Source organism: Cariama cristata, unplaced genomic scaffold (assembly GCF_000690535.1).
Source record: "Cariama cristata isolate BGI_N322 unplaced genomic scaffold, ASM69053v1 scaffold4013, whole genome shotgun sequence".
Taxonomy (NCBI): Eukaryota; Metazoa; Chordata; class Aves; order Cariamiformes; family Cariamidae; genus Cariama; species Cariama cristata.
The window spans coordinates 42,053-61,910 of NW_009610020.1; the positions used below are offsets into that span (position 1 = coordinate 42,053).

Consider the following 19,858-nt stretch of genomic DNA (forward strand, 5'->3'; position numbering starts at 1 on the left):
AATTTTGACAATTCTTTGGCCATTTGGCATGCCGTGAGAAATTCCAGGCACCTGTTTTAGAATCTGCTCTCCAACTTGTAGCAACATGGTTCATGTTTCTAAGAACAAAGCAAGGAAGAGATGCGCTGTTTTGCCAATGTATTTTGCCCATCAATCAAGGACATGGAGCTCCAGTAACAATTAGCTTAAACGAGGCAGCCATTTTTTGTATGGCAAAAGTCACACAAGAAGAAACTCATCCAATCTTTAATTACAGGCTGGCACTTCTATGAGGGTAGCTTCCTCAGTGCACAGGACTTAGTTGCTCTGAAGATGAACAAGGGTGACAATGACAGATGTTGTCCAACAGACTCATGAATTGGAAACTATATAAAACAGCATCAGGAAAAACACAGAAATGCCTTAAGAAATTTGACTAGTAGAAACAAAATCCTACTTTCTTGAGGCAATGCCTCAAAAGCATTGAGGCAATGCAAGTCACTGAACCCAAGTATTTCTCAGGAATATTATTTGTGACTTGCTGTCTAGCTTCCTGACTTGATAGCATAAGGTTGGACTTCCAAGTGTACACAAAGAACTGAGAGCTGTAACTGAAGTCAGGGGGGCTGGACATAAGCATCTAGAATTCTATGCAGTATCAGGGAGTCTTAAGAATAAAAAAATTAAGACATCCAAAATGGAAACCCAAATCTATTTTTGTTTTTATTTCCACAAGCCTCACCTGCACAATACTCTGACATGAGGGGTGTTTTGAGTATATATGACAAAGTACTTAAATCCATGAGTACAGTCCAAATAAAACTACAGGATCGAAAAACAAAAGACAGTCTGAATACTACAGAATGCTGACTACATGAGCCTCATCTCTTCTCTATACTGATACATGCAGACAAGAGCTCATGCTAATATCTGAAAAAATTCAATTTTGGCATTTTCAAACTTCTGAATGTTTAAGTGGTAACTTTAGTAACATTCTTCTAAAAGCCTTTTATACTGAATACAAATAAATGAACCAAACTGCTGAACTTTAGCATCCTTTACCAGTTTACAAGTTTTACCTTCAAGGCACTGAGAACAGCAGTAAAGATATTAAGCTGCACAGCTTGCTGGCGAACACCTTTAGCCTGCTTGACACATTCAGCAAAGTGATCCAACATTTGTAATCTAAAACAATGGAAAGAACATAATTTAAGTTATATTCTTTCAAAATACAAACTACAACACAACTGGTAAAAAAAAACCCAACACAATAAAAGGGTCTTTTAAGTTCAGTCACAGAATTTATGCTTCAGGGGCTGCAGAAGGTATACACTTTAGGTAGAAAGGGCAGAGTTATTCTGAATGTCCCTTTGCTGGTTCTTTTAGTTCATCCACAGATGTTTACTATTCCTTTTGAAGAAAACACCACCAAGAGGAAGTGAGTCTTCAGTTGGTTCTTTTAGTTCATCCACAAATGTTTACTATTCCTTTTGAAGGAAACACCACCAAGAGGAAGTGAGTCTTCAGATACATTTGGCTGTATAACTAGAAAGCTATGAAGACAAGAGTGGAAAAATGCTGCCTCTCCACTACCATTCAAAATAGTGTTACCCTCCATATTCCTACTACTGTTCCCATTGTTTTTCCCACTTAACCTCCACTTTCCCTCCATTTAACCATGCCAGAAAGTGTTACTGGGAGGAGTACTCCTCCCTAGAAGATAGCAAGAACAGGAGCATGATGAATAATCTGTATTCTTAACTACTTGGCAGTTCCCCAGCCCAATCTCTCCATAGCTAACAAGAGACAGAGATCAAGTTGAATTGCTGCAAGCTGGCCTCAAGTCTATGCTGCACTTACTGTAAAATGAGATTGACTGCTAGGAAAAAACTGTTCCCATCACAATTGCACCGAAGGATAATTTTACTTTGAAGTGTGTCTTAGAGCTGCTTTCACTCTGTGCTCAGTGACGAATTAGCTAAACTCAATGACAAAAGTAGTCCTGACAACTTGTAACTCTGCAAAGGTAACGTGAAACACAAAGGAAAATAAGCTGAATTCCATTCCCTCTTTTTCATCATGCATAAAATCATTTGCTGAGTACAATCAAATGGTCTTACCCATGGAAGCCAAATGAAATTCAATGGATGCCACTGCTATGTTTCCAAGTTGATGTGAAGCTAATGGCAATGGATATTTTTGCAGGAAATTTTGGTATTTGATATTACTACTGTTAAATGCAGTAAGAGGAGAGAAGAATCTAGTCTCCACCTCTGAACTCTAAACTTCAGAACTGATAAAACTGAGGAAATCACCTTATTTCTAAACTGAGTAGACTCAATAAACACCAAATACTGAACTCTGAATTTAAAAGACAGTTGATATCTAAGTAGATTCGTATTTCAAGACAAAAAAATCAAAACATAATGCTACCAAGAGAATGGAGCATTAGATTCTGAAATTGAACACTGACGTAAACTGACCTATGTTTGTAAGAGACATGAGGAAAAACCACACCGAAGAGAGCCACAGATGCATCGATGACAGATACTCCTAAAGGAAGGGGACCGGGTACAGCTTCACCAGCAGGGATGCGCAAATAAATAGAAGATGGATCATGTTCCAAAGCACCACTTCCAGACGCACTGTTTGGCTGAAGCTGCAAAATGCCACATAATAGGAATACCTCTGAATATATCACTGCACATAAAATTTGGAACTAGAGAGAACCAAAACATGGATGCAGTAGCTTAGAACAAGAAAATAGCTTACAAACACCTGAACACAACTGCAGTGTCCCCATGCATACACACTAGCATTTACAGGGCCAGTTAAACCCCAGACGGTCAAAGCAGTTAACAGCTGGATAAATGTACAAACTATCACTCCTGGTAGTAAGAGATGCAAATTACAGAAAAGCAGATTAATTTTGGTATTAATAGTAGCTTCTGAATCACCGACTACAAAGTCACATTTCAGAAAAAAAGGTTATTGATTCACTCTCTGAGCACTGAGTTACAATAGTATATTAAATGATCAGTTTTGGCTGTAATGACATAGCAAGATTCAGAAACAGTACTAAAATAACTAACATTCCTGTCATCATGAAAATACTTCCTAACTGTCATTCTTTCCGGAAACACAATTAATAACCTATTTTCTCTGAATAAAAACTTATTTTCATAACTTGTTAATTATTTAGTCATGAAACAAAATTCGAAGGAAACACAATTAATCACCTATTTTCTCTGAAGAAAAACTTATTTTCATAACTTAATTATTTAGTCATGAAACAAAATTCGAATCTAGTAGCTCTGTATTCTTCTTAAAAGGTCAGAAAACAGAACAAACATTTGTTGAGACCTCCATGTCACTAAAAAATAAAATGTGACCAAATACAAGAGAATCCTGTGCTGCACTACAGGGCTTCAATTACCAACAGTGACACTGTTTTACAGTTAAGGAAAAAAACCGTTTTTAAAATTAAAGAAAAAAAAAAAAAAAAAAAAAAAAGACAAGCAGAGGAGGAGCATCCCAGAAAGCTCTGTGGATTGAAGACTGCACTGCAAGTCTATTATGTCCACCACAATAAACAAGGGAAGTTTGTAAAACCCTTTTTTCCGCTGACATGGCGATGTTTTCTCAGAAACAGTTTTCCCTTGGTTCCTCACACTCGGTATCAGTTTTGGCTTTTGGATCTGCTCAAGACAGCTGCCTCCTGAGACACCTTGCCATTATTAGACAGGCTGTGGCAGAAGAGGCCTTTTCAGCTCCCCGCTTCTTCTTACACCAAGGAATTTCTGAGAAGCCAAGTTGCAAAGTTTATGATGGCACAGTTCAGCAAATGCTAGTTGGCTGTCTAGGGAATACAGTTCACTGAGAAATCAAAAATCAGAGCAGAATTATGAAGACAGAGATAGGTTGGTGAGTATACCCAGATGGACAAACATTTTTTTCTCCATGTCATTAAATCCTGAAATATGAGGGTAAAAGGCTTGAAAAGAGGCAGACAGCCCCTTCCTAGTCATCAAAAATTAGGAAAGCACAGAAGGCTATTACAAGATAGTTTCCTAAACTATTTAACACTAATAAATTGTTCCCTATGCTACCTTCCTTCTCCAAGGGATATATAAAAAAACAACTGGATCAACGTTACCAGTTGATCTGAAAAAATTTTATTGAGACACACTCATTGGAATACTTGCTTCCTTTTTCACAATTTTTAATTCCTATGTTTCAAAGACTCACTTTTTTTAGAAGTGGAGCAAATTCCTTATAACGACAACAAAGTTGTGTCAACGTTTCCAAATGAAATGTACGATTTCATACTACACCTATAAAAGCAGTTAAATCTTGTTCTGCTAACACCATTTGCAATACTGATATTTTGACAGCCGTTTCATTATAAAACATGTTAAGAGGAACGTACATTTCTCCCAGTTCAGAAAAATATACAAGAGAACAACTGCTAGACTAGGAAGACTTGGGGCGGGGGGGGACAGAGAGTGTTGTTTTGTTTTAAAGAAATTAGGTTACTTCACTAACCACAGTGAGTAGCATTATGCAACTTGTATCTCAGCTGTAGGCAGTTTTTAATCAAATCGGGACACTGCAGATGGAAGGACTTCCATCTAACAAATCTCTGAAATAAGACTAAAAATAAGGCATGAAGCTTCAGTTTTAGAAAGCTTCCCCCCCACACACATCACACAGACAGATAGCGCAGATAGTTCATTATCCTTGTAGTTTTTTATTACCTGGTCTTCAATTGACTTATGATCCGTTTCCTGCAGCCAAGAGCCAAGAAGAACACTATCATCATAATGACAAAGAGACCTTAGGAGTGATGTGGTCGTATTAGCAGAGTTGTCTGTCAAAGTAAATTCTGCTACCAACTCTCGAAGAAGCGCATTAAATGATCCTAAAAGGGCGAACATTAAAAAGAATCATTGCTGCTTCTTATCCAAAACATTTCAGCTAGTGATCACAAGTTACAAATCAAAGCACGTACCATTACCTCGATTTTACAGGTAGCAAACAGAGAAGTAAACCTGACAAGACTAGAGTTGAGAGCAAGGCTTCAAACACAGAACCCTCAGCTCCCAGTTCCCAAATCAATGTTCTAACAACAGACTGAGCCATCCCTTCCAAGATGATAATCCAGAATTTGCAAAAATTTGCTCATCCAGACAATCATGTAAATTTAATGAATTAACAAAAACAAACAAACAAAACCAAAAAGCTAATCTGTCAGATCATGTGACAGTGCCTGGCAATTTAATAATAATAGCATAAATCTGTCTAATAGATCACAGTAGGTTAAAAGTAAAAAAATACCAGAAACCAAAACTAAATCTTCATTCTCACATCTGCCCTTTGTGTATGCTAAGAAATAATGCTCTCTATCTTTTAAGTAACAATGACATAAAACATCTAAATAGGATTTCAGAACATGATCTCCATACCTCTCAACCCTATAAATGGCACTGTAACTTTTGTACTCTAAGTGTTACTCTGATACTTTGCAATATTCATACTTTGTAGTTACACTGTCAAGATGACATACGGAAGATGAGGAACATAGTACAAGACTCTCGGAGAGTCCTAGTATTCTATTTTGAATCTTGTATCTGCTTCAAAGGCAAGCACCAAAAATACATTAAAAGAAGGAGAATTTTTACTTTAATAAAAATTCTTAAAAATGGATGTACCTTCATATGTCTTCGGAGGTAACAATGCCAATATATCATAAAGTCTTAAACGGACCATAGCTGCACTAGCCTTGAGATGAGCTCCATGGGCTTTAATTACTGATGGAATGCTGTAGAATCAGAAAAGAAAAAGAGACAACCAGAAATATTGCAGTTGCGGAAAAGAGTATTTTCAGATGTCTTTTCCTAAGATTTGTCTCTAGCCAGGACAAGAAAATAGTGTTCAGAGAACTACTCTGAGCAACATTACTCAATTATCAGTACATTTTCAGAGGTAATTGTACAGAGGAAACTTTTTTTTTAAAAAAAACAAACCCACACACTCCTGTAAATCAGAGCCATGTACCTCCTCAGAAGAAACTCCTTTTTTAATTGAGGGGAGAGAAATCAAACCACAAAACCCAACCCAAAACTGTGGGGCTTTTTTATTCTGTAAGTCTTTTCATTAGTACACTTCAGAAAAGGAGAGTTTACTGATTAACATCTAGTATATCAGTATCTTAGTTTTCTCATTTCTTGCACAAGGATAAGCAAACGATGAATTCAAAAGCTCACTGAAGTGGAAATCCAACACACAGTTAACAAAAGTTACCGCGGTAGGCCCTTCAGCACAGGCTATGCAATAATATACTTCTACAAAGCTAACAACCGTAAACACAATGCTCATAGAAGTTTTTTTCAACATGGACAAGCAGCGACAGTGCAGTACCAGGTCAGAATATGAGTTAAAACAAATTAGTTCTAGTATTTCAGGTCTGGGAAAAGACAAAAGAGAGTAAGAAGCAAAAACTGTCTACTTACTGCGACATCATTGTCATGGCACATTCTATGGGTGTCATCAATTTCCGGATCACATCCTCAGTAAGGAGCTCAGGACAGTGAGCAACAAAACTTCTCATGGCTAATAACAAGAAGTTTACATTAAAATTTTACTGAAACAAACAAATATAAAGCATGAGCAAGATACAGATCCTAAGAGAATATCAAAAAAGCAGCAATTAAAGATGTTTGTTCAAAGACTGTGTGACATATTCATAAAACTATATGCCAAAACCAGGTCCCATCAATGAAAATCTGACACATCTTCCCTGCTTTCTTTGAAAATGGGTAAGTTCTGTCCATAATACTTGGGATCATGTTTTAATTTACTGCGCACTTGTAATCTCCAGGTTTGAAATTCTTACCGCACAGAGCTCCAGCGCGGCCTTCCAGCGTTACTTGCCAGGTAAAAGAATCTCCTCTTGCCTTCTCTGCTTCCAACTCCTTCAGAGAACGTGGAAACACGTTTCGCCATAGCAGCAACATTTTAGGCAAATGATACCGAACAACAGAAGGACCTATGCAAAAAAATAAAGCGACAGTAGAATTAAAATTTCTATTTAACTAAGTGTGAAAAATCTGCCATGAAAGCTTTTGCTCTTGTACAAATATATACACACACACATATATATGTATATATAACTAGTTTAACGGTCAAGTTTAAAGAAAACTTCTGAAAACTGCTTCAGAAGATCCAGTGCGAGTGCATTAAAAATATATTGGAGAAGGACAATCAAAATAGGGCTACACTGTTAGAAAAACACAACAACAAGCTGGAAAAAAAAAAAAAAAGAGCCAATTTAAAGAATCAAGATGAAACACAAAATGTTTTTTGCCGAGACATCAAAATACTGCAGAATGCATCAGAACTTTATCATATTTTCCAGTACAAAAAAACACCCACTATTGCTGCAAAATTCAAGAGTATACTTATAACCTCTCAAAATACAGCTTCTAATATTTCTGTGATGGCCGATAGGAACATGACACTGGCTTTTCTAAAAGACAACTGAAAGGCTTTCAAATTGATAACACTTCTAATCAGTACTGTTCCCTATCCAGAAGGCACACATGCAGCTTGTTGGAACGCTCATTACATTTTATTCACAGTCCATTTCTTCGGCAACACAGTATCATGGAAGGAAGACTATGGGCAATTTTGCCCTTTTCATAGAATGACTAAAAGCCGGGTTTCTAAAAACAGAGCAGAATGGGTTTTTTTAGGTACAACATCTTCTACTATCCTTCAGCTTACAAAAACACTAATACTTCACTTCTCCCCAGCATAAACAATACTGCTGAAATAAATGCACTAACACTCTGTTACTCTTGGTATAAATATTCTTGTGCTAGATATTGGACTGATGATATGTAGAGACCATTTGCCACAGTGGATGATCAGAAACGTTGGACAAGCATTAAAACAAAACAAAAAAGCAACTGATTTACAAACCTAAAGTCATAAGCGCTCCAAGTAAAAGCCATCCAGCTTGAGTCCGCTGCAGGGAGAGTCTGCTGTTTTGTGCAGCAGTTCGTAACAGATCCTCAGCAATACTGACCACCATCTGCACCAATGACAAAAAAACAACGGATCTTAAAAATATAAATTAAGCCACTGTAAGCTACTGCTACGCATCCACCCTTACAGACTATGTATAAAAATGTTCTCAAATAATTTAAACTGACCTTCCATAAAGAATGAATGCAGATTACATTTCATGCAGATGATTAGTGTTTTGCATACAACAAAACAGACAGTAATATTCTCTGCAGCAATTATTCATTAATACGCAAAACAAGAATGCAAATTTGAAAGAGAGAGGGGAAAAAAAGCTGGTAAGCACTGCAATTGAAATACTACAAACACATGCTCTGGCCATTACTTTCTTGCCAGGCACAAGTTCAATTTCAGTAACTTGTTACCATGTCACACATTTTGCAAAGCTGTTACTTCTAGATAAAAGGGTACCTTTTAGTATAGTCACAGATTAAACACTCATCATCTCACCTTTCCTTTGGCGTGAGGAATACCTAAGGGACACTGATGTACACCACCTAACAAAGCAGCCATTGCAAAACTGTAGCCACTAACAGCTTCAGGGGAGGTCTTCAGATTGTTGAGTCTTTCTGCACATCGGTCCAAAAACGGAGTCAACTGAAAAGGCAAGGCCACAGCTACACACCGCAAGCACCATGCGGCAGCAAGTCGAGCAGCCATGCTGGGATGAAGAAGAACTGAAGTTACTGTCTCCAACAGACCTACATAAAAGAAAGTTTACAGACTTAAAGTTATAATGCTTTTTAATCTTCATAGACAAGTAAACTGAATCAATACTAGACAGGTAACATCAAAGTTAAGAAAGTCAGAATTAAAGTACTTGAATTTTATGACTGCCTTTTTCTTTAAGGAAAGATAGAAGCGTTACCACCATTATGCTGCTCCACATCAGGTTTTACCAGCAAAGCTGGAGCTGCCAGAGCCATAGCACTGACTTCTACTACTTGAACAACTGAAAAGGGGCAGTAACGCTATGTAAGGGAACAGGCACTGACGATTCCTGCAATATGCCCACACTTTACACAGATTGCCACTAACACAGCGACAGTAGATTGATCTTTTGCTTCGCATTGTAGACAGGCACATGCTACAGATGCCACGGACAGCTGTACTCTGCTTTTGACACACTGCTGTCTCCCCCGCCCCAAGCTACCACCCTTCTACACTTTCTGAACCTCCATGTCTAGCTAATCCCACTTTCTAACTGTGAGCTCTTCAGGCCAATCTCTCTCCACACCAACACCTTCCTTAATCCACATCTCTAACTTTGCAAACTCCTATATCCAAGCCCCCACTGCTGCCTTATCTCTTGCTCTCTCTGTAGCTAGTGAACAACTTGTACCTGTTTACTTCATAGCAGCTAGCAGAAATAACACTGAGATACCGTCCGCTCTGGTTTTATGGGGCACAGCAGTCAGAAGGAATAAATATGAGCACAATCTTCCCCACCCCATAGTTCAATCAAAATCAGTATGAGAAGAGTATCACACGCATCAAGACAACAATCTACATAACAAAATGTCTGAAGGAGCTTGCACTTCCTTATGAAAAAAGACACAGGCATCCGCAAACGAAAACAACGTAGAACTGCAACACTACAGTATAAACATGGATTCAGAGTTAAAACAAACAAGAAAAAAATCCCACACAAACCCTAGTCAACTAAAGCCAAGTAACTACCTTTTAAAAATCAGACTATCCACAGCTTCATCTCCACAAAATACTCTTAACCTCCCCACAGAAATTTGATATCTGAAGGTAATACAGCTTTCCAGGAAAAATATTTCAGACCTTACATAGCAAAACAATGTATTTCCCATGAAACCATTATCAGAAACTATAAACTATATTAAACTAATGCTAAAAATCACAACTTTACTCACTCTAAAAAAGGAGCTTCGAGCAGACTTCAATCAAAACAGTTGCTTAATACTTTGCCAAACTTGAACTAAAGTCAGGGTACTAAAGACAATGAGCTGAACAAACGTAGCTACCTGGAGTACTACAGAGAGTGTCAGTTTCATCACTGTACTTCTTATACATTAATTTATTACTTAACTAAATTTAATGATATTTCATATCATTGCTCAAATGTCTCATTTAATCTATTTAAATTTATTTGCATACCAATAGAGGGTTCTTGAATAAGAGGAGACGCAGTGGCATTCAGACTCTGGACCAGACTACCCAGTTCCTGGAGGGCACACACCATTACATGCTGGCTTGCAGCTACATCAGCAGCTCCTGATTTATTTTCACTGTTAGCATCATTCACTACTGCTTCTGCAGAAAAGAAAAGTATCTTGCTTAACTACCGTTTGAATCACACCTGAACACATACAGGATAGAAAGGGACAGATTATATTAGGGGACCCTATATTAAAACAAAACAGCATGTTTGGTCATAGTGTGAACTTGCAAAGCAAACATGTTCTGAAGAGTAGTTTTACAGCTATCAGTCAAACACGATCATCCAAAGACCATGAAAAACAGATGCCCAGCAGTGACTATGGATGGCAGTGCACTAAGAGGTAGGATTAACAGTACAATACAGCAAAAGTAAGTATACCCATATACAGCAAGTGTGTATTGTACCAATACACAGTAACTAAAAATATAATCTCGATGTATCTAGGTTCTGCGTGCAAATCTGCATGCATATATACAAAATCGGACCCTTCATAAATAATCACAACCTCTAATGATACACAGTAACTAAAAATATAATCTCGACGTATCTAGGTTCTGCATGCAAATCTGCATGCATATATACAAAATCAGACCCTTCATAAATAATCACAACCTCTAATCATCTTAAAGTTATCCAATTAAGTTCTTAGATCCCACTGTAGGTTCTTTCTCCTACACATTATCCCAGAAGCAGCAACCGTCACTTCAAAGAAAAGGGACTTCAGTACCAGCTTAATGTTTGTATGTCTACTACAGAACACATTTAGAAAATCATTCCCCTTATACAAAGGGAAACAAGCATTACCAATTAAAAATCCTGCCAATTTATCATCAAATTCATCAGAAATGCTCAAAAAAATGAAACAGTTCTTCCGATTACCCAAATACATAACGGAATTTCCTGCAGCTTTGACAAGGTGACAGGAGGAGGAATTTCTGCAACTGTTTCATCTCAGAATTAGCATTTCCAGTAGACTTATCTTCCTGGAAGTAACACTTATTGTAATCGGAACCCTTTGAAGGTTCCATACCTACCCTATCAGAACATCAAAAAAATAGTTATGAGAAGAACCTGCAAAAGTTTCAAAATCAAGTCTATTTCTATATGCTAAACATTACTTTAAACTCAAATTAGATGGCAGCAGCAAACAAGAAGAAAGAGATGTTTGGTAAACACATTGTTGTGCAATTCCAGTTTACTTTCTCAATCGTCAGCTCAAATTAACTCATTTCATTAGAGACAAATGCCAACACAGTTTTGTCAGTCCTTTTAGTGATTACATATTCTGCAAAGCTCAGCAAAGGGGCCACATTTATCTCCTCTAATTCCAGCCTTCAGATTACATCTTTATTTGTCACTCGTAAAAGCCAATTGGATATCAGTATGGATATTAGTGGGGGATACACAAGGACCTACAAGATCTTCAACACTGGTAGTAAAGAACTCTGTGTGACTTCCAATACAACCTATCCCAAGACAGATTGCAAATGCACTTTTTTCCCCACTTCCATTCTAAGTAAATGCAAGGTCAAAAGCCATCACAGGATAACAAGCCAGTTTTACACAATCACTTTTCAAGTAGAACTTACATTTCGGATATAATTTCAAACAGAAAGCAGCTGAATTATCTTTTACCATAACAACAAAATTACTCCTCACAGTAGAAGCTGAAAAATGGCTGACCCAGTATAATGACAGTAACTTTCAACTGGTCTCAAATAAAGAAAAATGGTTCTCACCCACTGCCTTCATTTGTTTACCCATGGCTTGACAAATATCTTTGGCAGCTGCAATCTGTGCTTTCTCCCCAAGTAAGCTGCCCACAGTTGCTCTCAGGATAAAGGACACGCATCTTCGAGAGTAAACTGCCTCCACATGGGTCTGAGTCGCACGAGGATGGGAGACCAGATCAAGTACATGCGACAAAAATGTGGCAAAGTTGCGCTCCAACCACTGACCTCCTAATGTTGTAACAAAGACAACGTAGGCCTGCAAATTCAGAAGTTACATACAGATCCAATTAAAACAGAAACAAAAGCCTATATTCAGTCACCAAAAACTAAAGACTACAGTTACACTCATGCATAATGCAGTACAGTAGCAATATCAGTTCATAACAAGCAATCCTAATGAGGGTAAGCAAGATGAATCAATCCATTAGCCAGGTCTTTGTCATTGAAGCCAAACTGTTTCCAGTGCCAAGAGTAGCTCCCATTCGGCTACATTTACTGTGAAGCACAAAATACTCTTCGGATGACAGCAAGAAAACCCAGTTCATTCCTCTAAATGTGTCTCTTTCTAAAAATTTTCAGAACATAATGTTAATAACAGCAGCAACATGAATGTGTTCTAATTCCTAATGAAGACCAGGCATTTTCACCAAGTTCACCTGAAAGAGGCTGAGAAAGAGAAGAGAGTCTCACAAAATACCCTAAGATCAAAAAAAATCTAGATTCTGGCAAGCTACTGCAGCATATTGAAATATGTCAGAGTGCAAATGCGTGAATTTGAAGAGATGTTGCTGCCACCTTTCTCTATCAGACAAATGGAGCTTCCACATTCAGCAGATTTCACCTACTCAAGACAGACATACCGAAAAAAGAAACATAGTTTAACAAATCAGGGCTGCAAACTTTACCCAGCAACTGAAGAGAGCCAGCACACACAAAAGGACAACAGTGTGTCCTCTCTAAAAAGAAATACAAAATTTTAATATAAAGCTAAAGTCTTTAACACATTAAGTTTTCAAGTTCTTTTGCAAGCTAATCCCACCTAATATACACTGATCAAATTAGCTTTCCTTAGCATATATTTTAATCTATTGTTACTGCCTATCAGTAATAAAAGAGACTAGCTTAGGTGAATGACACCGCATGTACATCTCACAAAACAGGTGAGTCAAACTAGACTCGTAAGTTAACCTATAAACAAATAAAGAACCTAAGTGTGTATTTTTCCTATTAAAAGGGTTACAGTTATGTATAAATGTTACTTTATTAAGAAAAAATAAAAAATATGACAGTTTATCACAAACCTGGGTAACACCAACTCGCACTTCCCTATTGACAGATCCTCCTACTTTTAACATCTCTCCACCACTCTTTAGGAAACCAGATCCTCCTCGCAGAAATCCTGTGGCCATGAGCTCCAAGACCTCCTCAAGTGTGGCTCTCTTCACATTCTGTCGCATCACTTTTGCAAAAAGAAAAGTAATCATTTAATCCCAAAGTTCCAACCAAAACAAGCAACGATCTTGGAACCTGACTTATCAATTCAAAACTGTCTTGTAAACATAAATCTAGCCAACATTTCAGAGAACAGCTTGTTTTCATGCTTAAAAATAAGCTACTTTTCCCAGGTGATTTTTGATACTTTGCTCTCTCTTTCTTTGCATGACTACAACATGGATTCCATACTCTTTTTAGCTTAGAGTTTATAAAACCAAACAAACCACCTACAAGCTTCCATCTACCAGAACAACATGTCGCGCAACACTGTCATGTAACATGGTACTGAGGGTGCAGTTTGTCCACTTGTACCTGTTGCTTGTTTTGGTATCAGTGCTGTAGCCATGACTGTTCCCAAAAGCTTTGACACCGCAACTCGCACACCATAGTTTGAGTTTTCCAGAGCTTTAAAGCACAGTGTTGCAAGATTCTCTAGTTCAGCTGTCCACATAAACACCGCTTCATTCTGTAATTCCAGCAGACACTGCAGAAAAAAAAGACTTGCTGAGCATCAAACGAGACCATTCTTACCTTCGATCTAAGTTTCAGTGTAATTGTTAGGTTTATTCAGCAAATATTTTAATATGAATATTTTAAGAGTTCACTTCCCCCCCAACAGAGTCTCCCATTTACCCAATAACTTAGCTGAGTAAACAATCAGAAGACTCATGGAATAGGTTAATACATAAATAAAAATTAAAAGAGGAAAGCACAATAAAAGAACTATGCTGCCAAAAACCTCTCCCACCGAGGCTCACAGCCAACATATTCTATCTCGTATTTGCTTACAAAGTGGGGAAGACAGTGCCTCCGCTCACATGAAATAAGTCACATGTCTGAGCCTTCAGTGTAAACTAGTAAGGACTTATCTTGCCCAAGTAACTATCAAATTTCCTATCACAAACAACAGGTCACAGTTCAACTGCAGGTACTTCAGTCACAGCACAAGAATTTCTAGGACTGGTGAGAAACACACCCACCTTAGCCACCGCGCATCGTACAGCCATAGATCTGTCCGTCAGCAGTGATCGGGCATTCTTATAAATATCACGGTGACAAGAAGCTGCTGCTCCTCCAAGTCCATTTAGGACTTTCTGTAAACTCATCAGAATTTCACTGCGGCCCTGAGACTGCTCACACACCAAAAAAAAAAAAAAGGAATTACACAAAAAAGTGGACAGACTACTTATATCAAGAACCAGGTGCATAATTCTGCATTTCCTGCTTCTGCGCAGGAATATTTTTGGAAACATTGATAATATAGGTCACTGAAGTCACACACAACCAATACCTAGCTGGTTTCAGGTATGTATAGTGCTTTTAGTAAAGCACTATACATAGCTTTACTAAAACTGCCTAAGTTGTCACATAAATTAAGATGAGCCCAGGCAATTCAACAAACTGGCCCCAGACAAGGTGCTTCTGTCCTGTCCCATCATTTATCTGCTGCAGCCTCAGGAAAAAAGAAAAAACAGTTGATATGAGAGAACAGCAAGTTCAAGTAGTCAACAGCTTCCTACTGTACCTGCACACAGGCAAGTACTTACCCACTGGAGGGCACAAAAAAAACCAAACCAACCAACAAGATACCAGTACAACACCACAGCTGAAGAAAGCAGCCGCCACTGCCAGGACAAGTTCCACACAATCAGTACTCCTTCCAACTTGTCATAGATTTAAAACAAAACAAAAAAAAAACACAAAAAAGCCCCCAACAGAGCTATTTGTGTCAAATCAGACCCACTGACAGCCTGGGACATATTCTCTCTTTTCAGGGCACAATGTATCCTGCTCACATGCAGAGTAACACCTTTGTTGCAAAATGTAAGCATTTATTATTCATTTTTAAACTACTCCTAACGAGTAGTTAGAAATGGTACACACAACCATTTTGCAGTTTTAATTACTGATGTCACTATGACGCAACTACTATAACATTCATATGACAAAACTCTATACATCTCTGCAGTAAAAATACTTGCACATGTGTAACATATGTTGATACAAACTATCTAAGCGACTCGCATTTTTCTAGGCAGAAGGCAAACAATCCAGGCATTTTGGGAAACATCTTTGGAGAAAGCAGGTTTCAGTTTAAACGAAATCAAGACCACATATATAAAATAAGCTAAAACTTACCTCTGCACTTTTCAGAGACTTTAAAAGATTATTCACTGTTTCCGGGAAAGAACTACCCAGCATTCTGCCCATTTTTTCATAAAATGCTCCAACACATGCCACAGCAGCCCTATGAAAAAAGACATTAATCAGTCTATTTTTTTCTGTATCATCTAAATGAAGATAAGTACTTAAATAGAAATGCATGTTTTAATCATCGTTGATGAATAAAAATCTATTTCTTATCCACCAGTTATACCAGCTGTTTAACACTGTGCCTTTAAATCATTTTTTTTTGTTTACAAAAAAAAGTAACAGAAAAGTTATTAGCTTCTAAGAACACAAATGTATTTGACTGGGTATTATTACAGGATCTACATATAGAATGAAAAATTCTGGAGAAGACAAGTGTATTCTGAAATTCTTGAACATTTGGTTACAGTTCTCTGGGCATAGATAATGCTCTTGTTTGACAATCTGCAGGTTCCATCTTAAATGGGGTACCTGAACATAATCAGCAATAATCCCGCTGGTGAAATTTCTTCATTGCACTACTTCATCAACTGTTATCCTCTCCATGACCTAAGCACGTGAAGAAACAAGATAGTCCCTTGCCTAGAGGACAGCACCTCACTTGCAGATAGCCATGTATGTGCCACCTTTGAGTCCTACCCTCCACAATCTCAATCCTGCTCTTTTCTCTGCTGTATCGAGCACATGTGAACTCCAAATAAGCAGGTAAAACATCAGTAAACATAATGTGCACATATACAGGTAGATTCTTCTGTAATATCCAGGACCACTTTGCTTAAAAATCATTCCCCTTCCCCTAATAATATTAAACATACAGTTTTGTAGGCAAGTAGGCTGCAGTATCATCTTTGCTCTTGATAATGTCATTACACTTGTCAAGCGTCTGAAAAACAGTAAATGTGTCTCCAATGCTGTAGAGAGCAGCAAGATTTTTTGCTAGTAGTTTTCGGGTAGGTGGCCCAGGGGAACTGCTGATGAGTCCCGTTAGCTGTTCTACAAGTTTCTTCTGTTTTTCCTTGACATCTGTCTGTTAACGGAACAAAAATAAATAAAGAGAAGTCATTTAATCCTGTGTCTTGCCTCCAACACCCAGAAAAACCTACAAGAGATTGAAGTAAATCTTATACCACTCCCACTTGCATGTAATTCAGCAAATTGCTTGGCTCACCGAGATCTGAAATACTTTCAATAACAGCAGAGACACATGCTAAATGCTCAGAATTAGCTGTTACCCTATTCAATTTTTACTTTTTAAAAATACTTACTAAGGATACAGTCATACCTGCCTAGAACATCTTTTAGTCCTCTTTACTGTCAAGAATTCCCACTCTGGGAGGGAAGGTTTTGCCTTCCAAATATTTACAACAACGAAGAACTAAAACCAAGCTATGCATTCAATAAGAGAGAGTCATACTGACTGCCTACAATTAAACACTTAAAAGCTACAAACTCATACAGAAGCTCTTCAGGCTGAATCTGAAATCATACAGTTATCACCTGGCCATTACCTGTCAACTTTCTCTAGCATGAAATTAATGCAAATGTTTTAGAAAGAAGGGGAAAAAAAAACCCAACACATTAAATTACCTTGTTAGCAGCTACCAGCACTTTATCCAAAAATCTTAACCACTCAAAGATAAAGACTGGTCTCTTTGCTTCTGTGATTTGAGCTAATGCTTCTTCGTTCAGCAACAAACTATGAGCCAGCTCCATAACTGATTAAATTCTGCTTTTATTGTAAATTTGTATAGCAACTCTAAAATAAAAAAGCAAATATTAGTATCAGGTATAGTACAACTGTACAAAGCTTTGAAAAACCAAATGAAAGTATGAAGATGATATCTATAGATTACAGTAACATGGATCCAGCTTGCTTAGACTTGTCTTAGCTAAGCAGTCCCACAGAAAAACTACTCACATATATACAATTGAGTACATCCATTAGTATTTCAGGGAACAGAGTTGTTAATTGTAAAAAGAGCACCTACAGGCAACTTCCAGGTGCCAACGCTTAGCCAAGAAAAATATACTGAAGTCTCTGTTTAAATTAAAAAGCCAACCAACCAACCAAACCCAAAAGAACACACAAAAGAGGTAAAGGAGTCATCTCACTGTCTCCTCTTACATAAAACAGAGTAAGGATTGTCCCTAATCAAGACCTTTGACCACACTACCAAAGCTCAGGCACGAATCTGGCCACCTTCTCAACACCTTCAGCAGACAAGGTGAGAAGGAGATGAACCTGTCACAAGCAGGAATTTCCACCCATCACAAATTTGAGAGGGGAAGGAACAGTGACAGCATTTGGCATCGCTGACCTAAGACTTCCCAGATCCCACTAGCTTCGCTTTAAGTGCCGGACGAAGAAGCCCTCCGAGACTTGGCAAGCTCTATGTGCGAGAGCCCGCAATACAAGCAGCAGCCAAACGACTGCAAGTCTCCCCAACAGGCAAAATACTATGGGTCAAACACTGGAGCTCCTGCGCAAACAGGGAATGGGGGTAGCAACAAGGCACTACCAAAAGCACACTACCAATGTAAGAAAAGACCCCAAGACAACTTAACCTCAGCAAACTACATTTAAACAAAATGTAGCTGTTTAATGCAAAACAGATAGAAAAACAAAACTTACCTAAAACTCACAAAATTAAGTCAACCATCTTCAGCAAAACTAAACCTCAAAAGCAAAAAAAACCAACCCCAAAACCCAAATGCAGTGATGCTGAAACGAGGATCTTGGGCAAAACAGAAAAAGTAAAGCAACTAAGAAGCATTACGTAAGGCATCGTCTTTTGACAGCAGCACCAGCACCGCTCCACTTCTGCTCTCAAGTGCTCGCAGCTGCTTCCTCATTCACGGTCAAACCCAACAAATTCTTAAGTCAAATGAAGCTATTTAAATTAAATAGTTTTAATTTGTTTAAAAACAGTCCCCAAATTAGACAGTAGTAAAGGGTGGCATATTAATACTACAACTGTATTATGGTTCTAAATTCACCATAATGATTTGGTGCTGATGAAACTAAAGCATCACAATGTCTATAATACTAAGCTTGTTCCCTGCTCTTTGGTACTTCGCATTATAATACTTTTCACTGCATACATCTCTAGTGACAGATCAGCAAAGGTGGAAGAGCCACATATGGAAGCACATACAGCCCTCCCAGACACCTTTGAAGACATGATCTGGCTTTTTTTTTTTTTTAGTTATAAAGAATTGAGGAGGTATTGCCTGTCAATAACGCACAGACACATCTCCTCGAAACACCTTTACATGAGAGCAGAGAGAAACATAATGAATGATGACACTCTGATTCTTTGGATCCCATCCCAGGGGTCTACACCGCTCGTCACACCTGCACAGCACAGGAGTACCATACGACAGCACAGCTTGTTACTCCTTTTCCTCCCCAGAGAAAAGTTTTAGTTTTCCCCTGGCCTTTAGAGCCATGAACCCCTTACCTGCCTTCCACACATGCCCTTACCCTTTCATCTAAATTTAGGGAACACAAGCTCTGAGCAGCCAACTCTCCACATACATTCAGCTGTGCCGCTAAAGCACAAGGGATCAGACACAAGAACATTACGTGAATATTCAGCTAACTGAAGACTCAGAGCCTAACACACAGCTATTAGGGCAGACAGTTCAAAGCTCACCTACATCGGCCAAAGGTTTGCTCTAAAATTCAGCAAAAAATGCCTATGAAGTTCTACTGAATCTGGCGAGGGCTGGGTGTTACTGTGCACAAGTAATGAATACATCGTTATCTCCAACAAGATGCAGAGCAAAAGCCTACCAGAGTCAACTAGCATCCAGTAAGTTATGCTGAACCATGACAGAGATTATAAAACAGTCAGATGTATTAGAGTTCTCTTCGATTCTCCAGTTATTTTTCTACGGCCTAAATCAACCATTTAGACTGTCATCATGTAGCTCTTCAGTGGACAAGCTGAGAAAGCTGAAAAACGGGCAAGTTTAGGAGAAATTACATCCTCCTGAAGAACTGCATCAGGTGAAAAGGCTCTTCCGTGCCTGTGTCCTTCTACCTGCGCGGGTTACTCTCCCAAGCTCCAGCACCTCTCCCGCTGCATCCCGCCTGCTTCAAAGCCCCCTCAGGGAGCAGCGCCTCAAGACCCCGTCACACCAGTGCCCCCGTCAAGGAGCAGAGCTAACACCACCAGAAGCGTGCTGCCTTCCACACGCCCCAAACCCCCGCCCCGGT

The 19,858-nt window shown here is 38.5% G+C and overlaps 1 protein-coding gene across 2 annotated transcripts in view; it reads right to left on the bottom strand.

The window, feature by feature from the left end:
* HEATR5B (HEAT repeat containing 5B) overlaps nt 1–17,349 on the bottom strand; it is a 56,467-nt gene extending 39,118 nt beyond the window's left edge. The window contains exons 1-16 of one of the 2 annotated variants that reach the window (XM_009697731.1): nt 17,224–17,349; nt 16,452–16,663; nt 15,625–15,733; nt 14,466–14,615; nt 13,798–13,969; nt 13,293–13,450; nt 11,998–12,247; nt 10,195–10,350; nt 8,518–8,768; nt 7,963–8,074; nt 6,875–7,027; nt 6,492–6,591; nt 5,691–5,800; nt 4,737–4,900; nt 2,463–2,638; nt 1,059–1,164 (exon numbers count right to left, since the gene is read on the bottom strand). In XM_009697731.1, coding sequence (XP_009696033.1) covers nt 1,059–1,164; nt 2,463–2,638; nt 4,737–4,900; nt 5,691–5,800; nt 6,492–6,591; nt 6,875–7,027; nt 7,963–8,074; nt 8,518–8,768; nt 10,195–10,350; nt 11,998–12,247; nt 13,293–13,450; nt 13,798–13,969; nt 14,466–14,615; nt 15,625–15,733; nt 16,452–16,663; nt 17,224–17,349 — 2,505 coding nt within the window. Of the gene's footprint in view, nt 1–1,058; nt 1,165–2,462; nt 2,639–4,736; nt 4,901–5,690; nt 5,801–6,491; nt 6,592–6,874; nt 7,028–7,962; nt 8,075–8,517; nt 8,769–10,194; nt 10,351–11,997; nt 12,248–13,292; nt 13,451–13,791; nt 13,970–14,465; nt 14,616–15,624; nt 15,734–16,451; nt 16,664–17,223 lie in introns of both variants that reach the window. The other variant, XM_009697732.1, reaches the window with a different exon arrangement.
* Nucleotides 17,350–19,858: the final 2,509 nt, after the last annotated feature.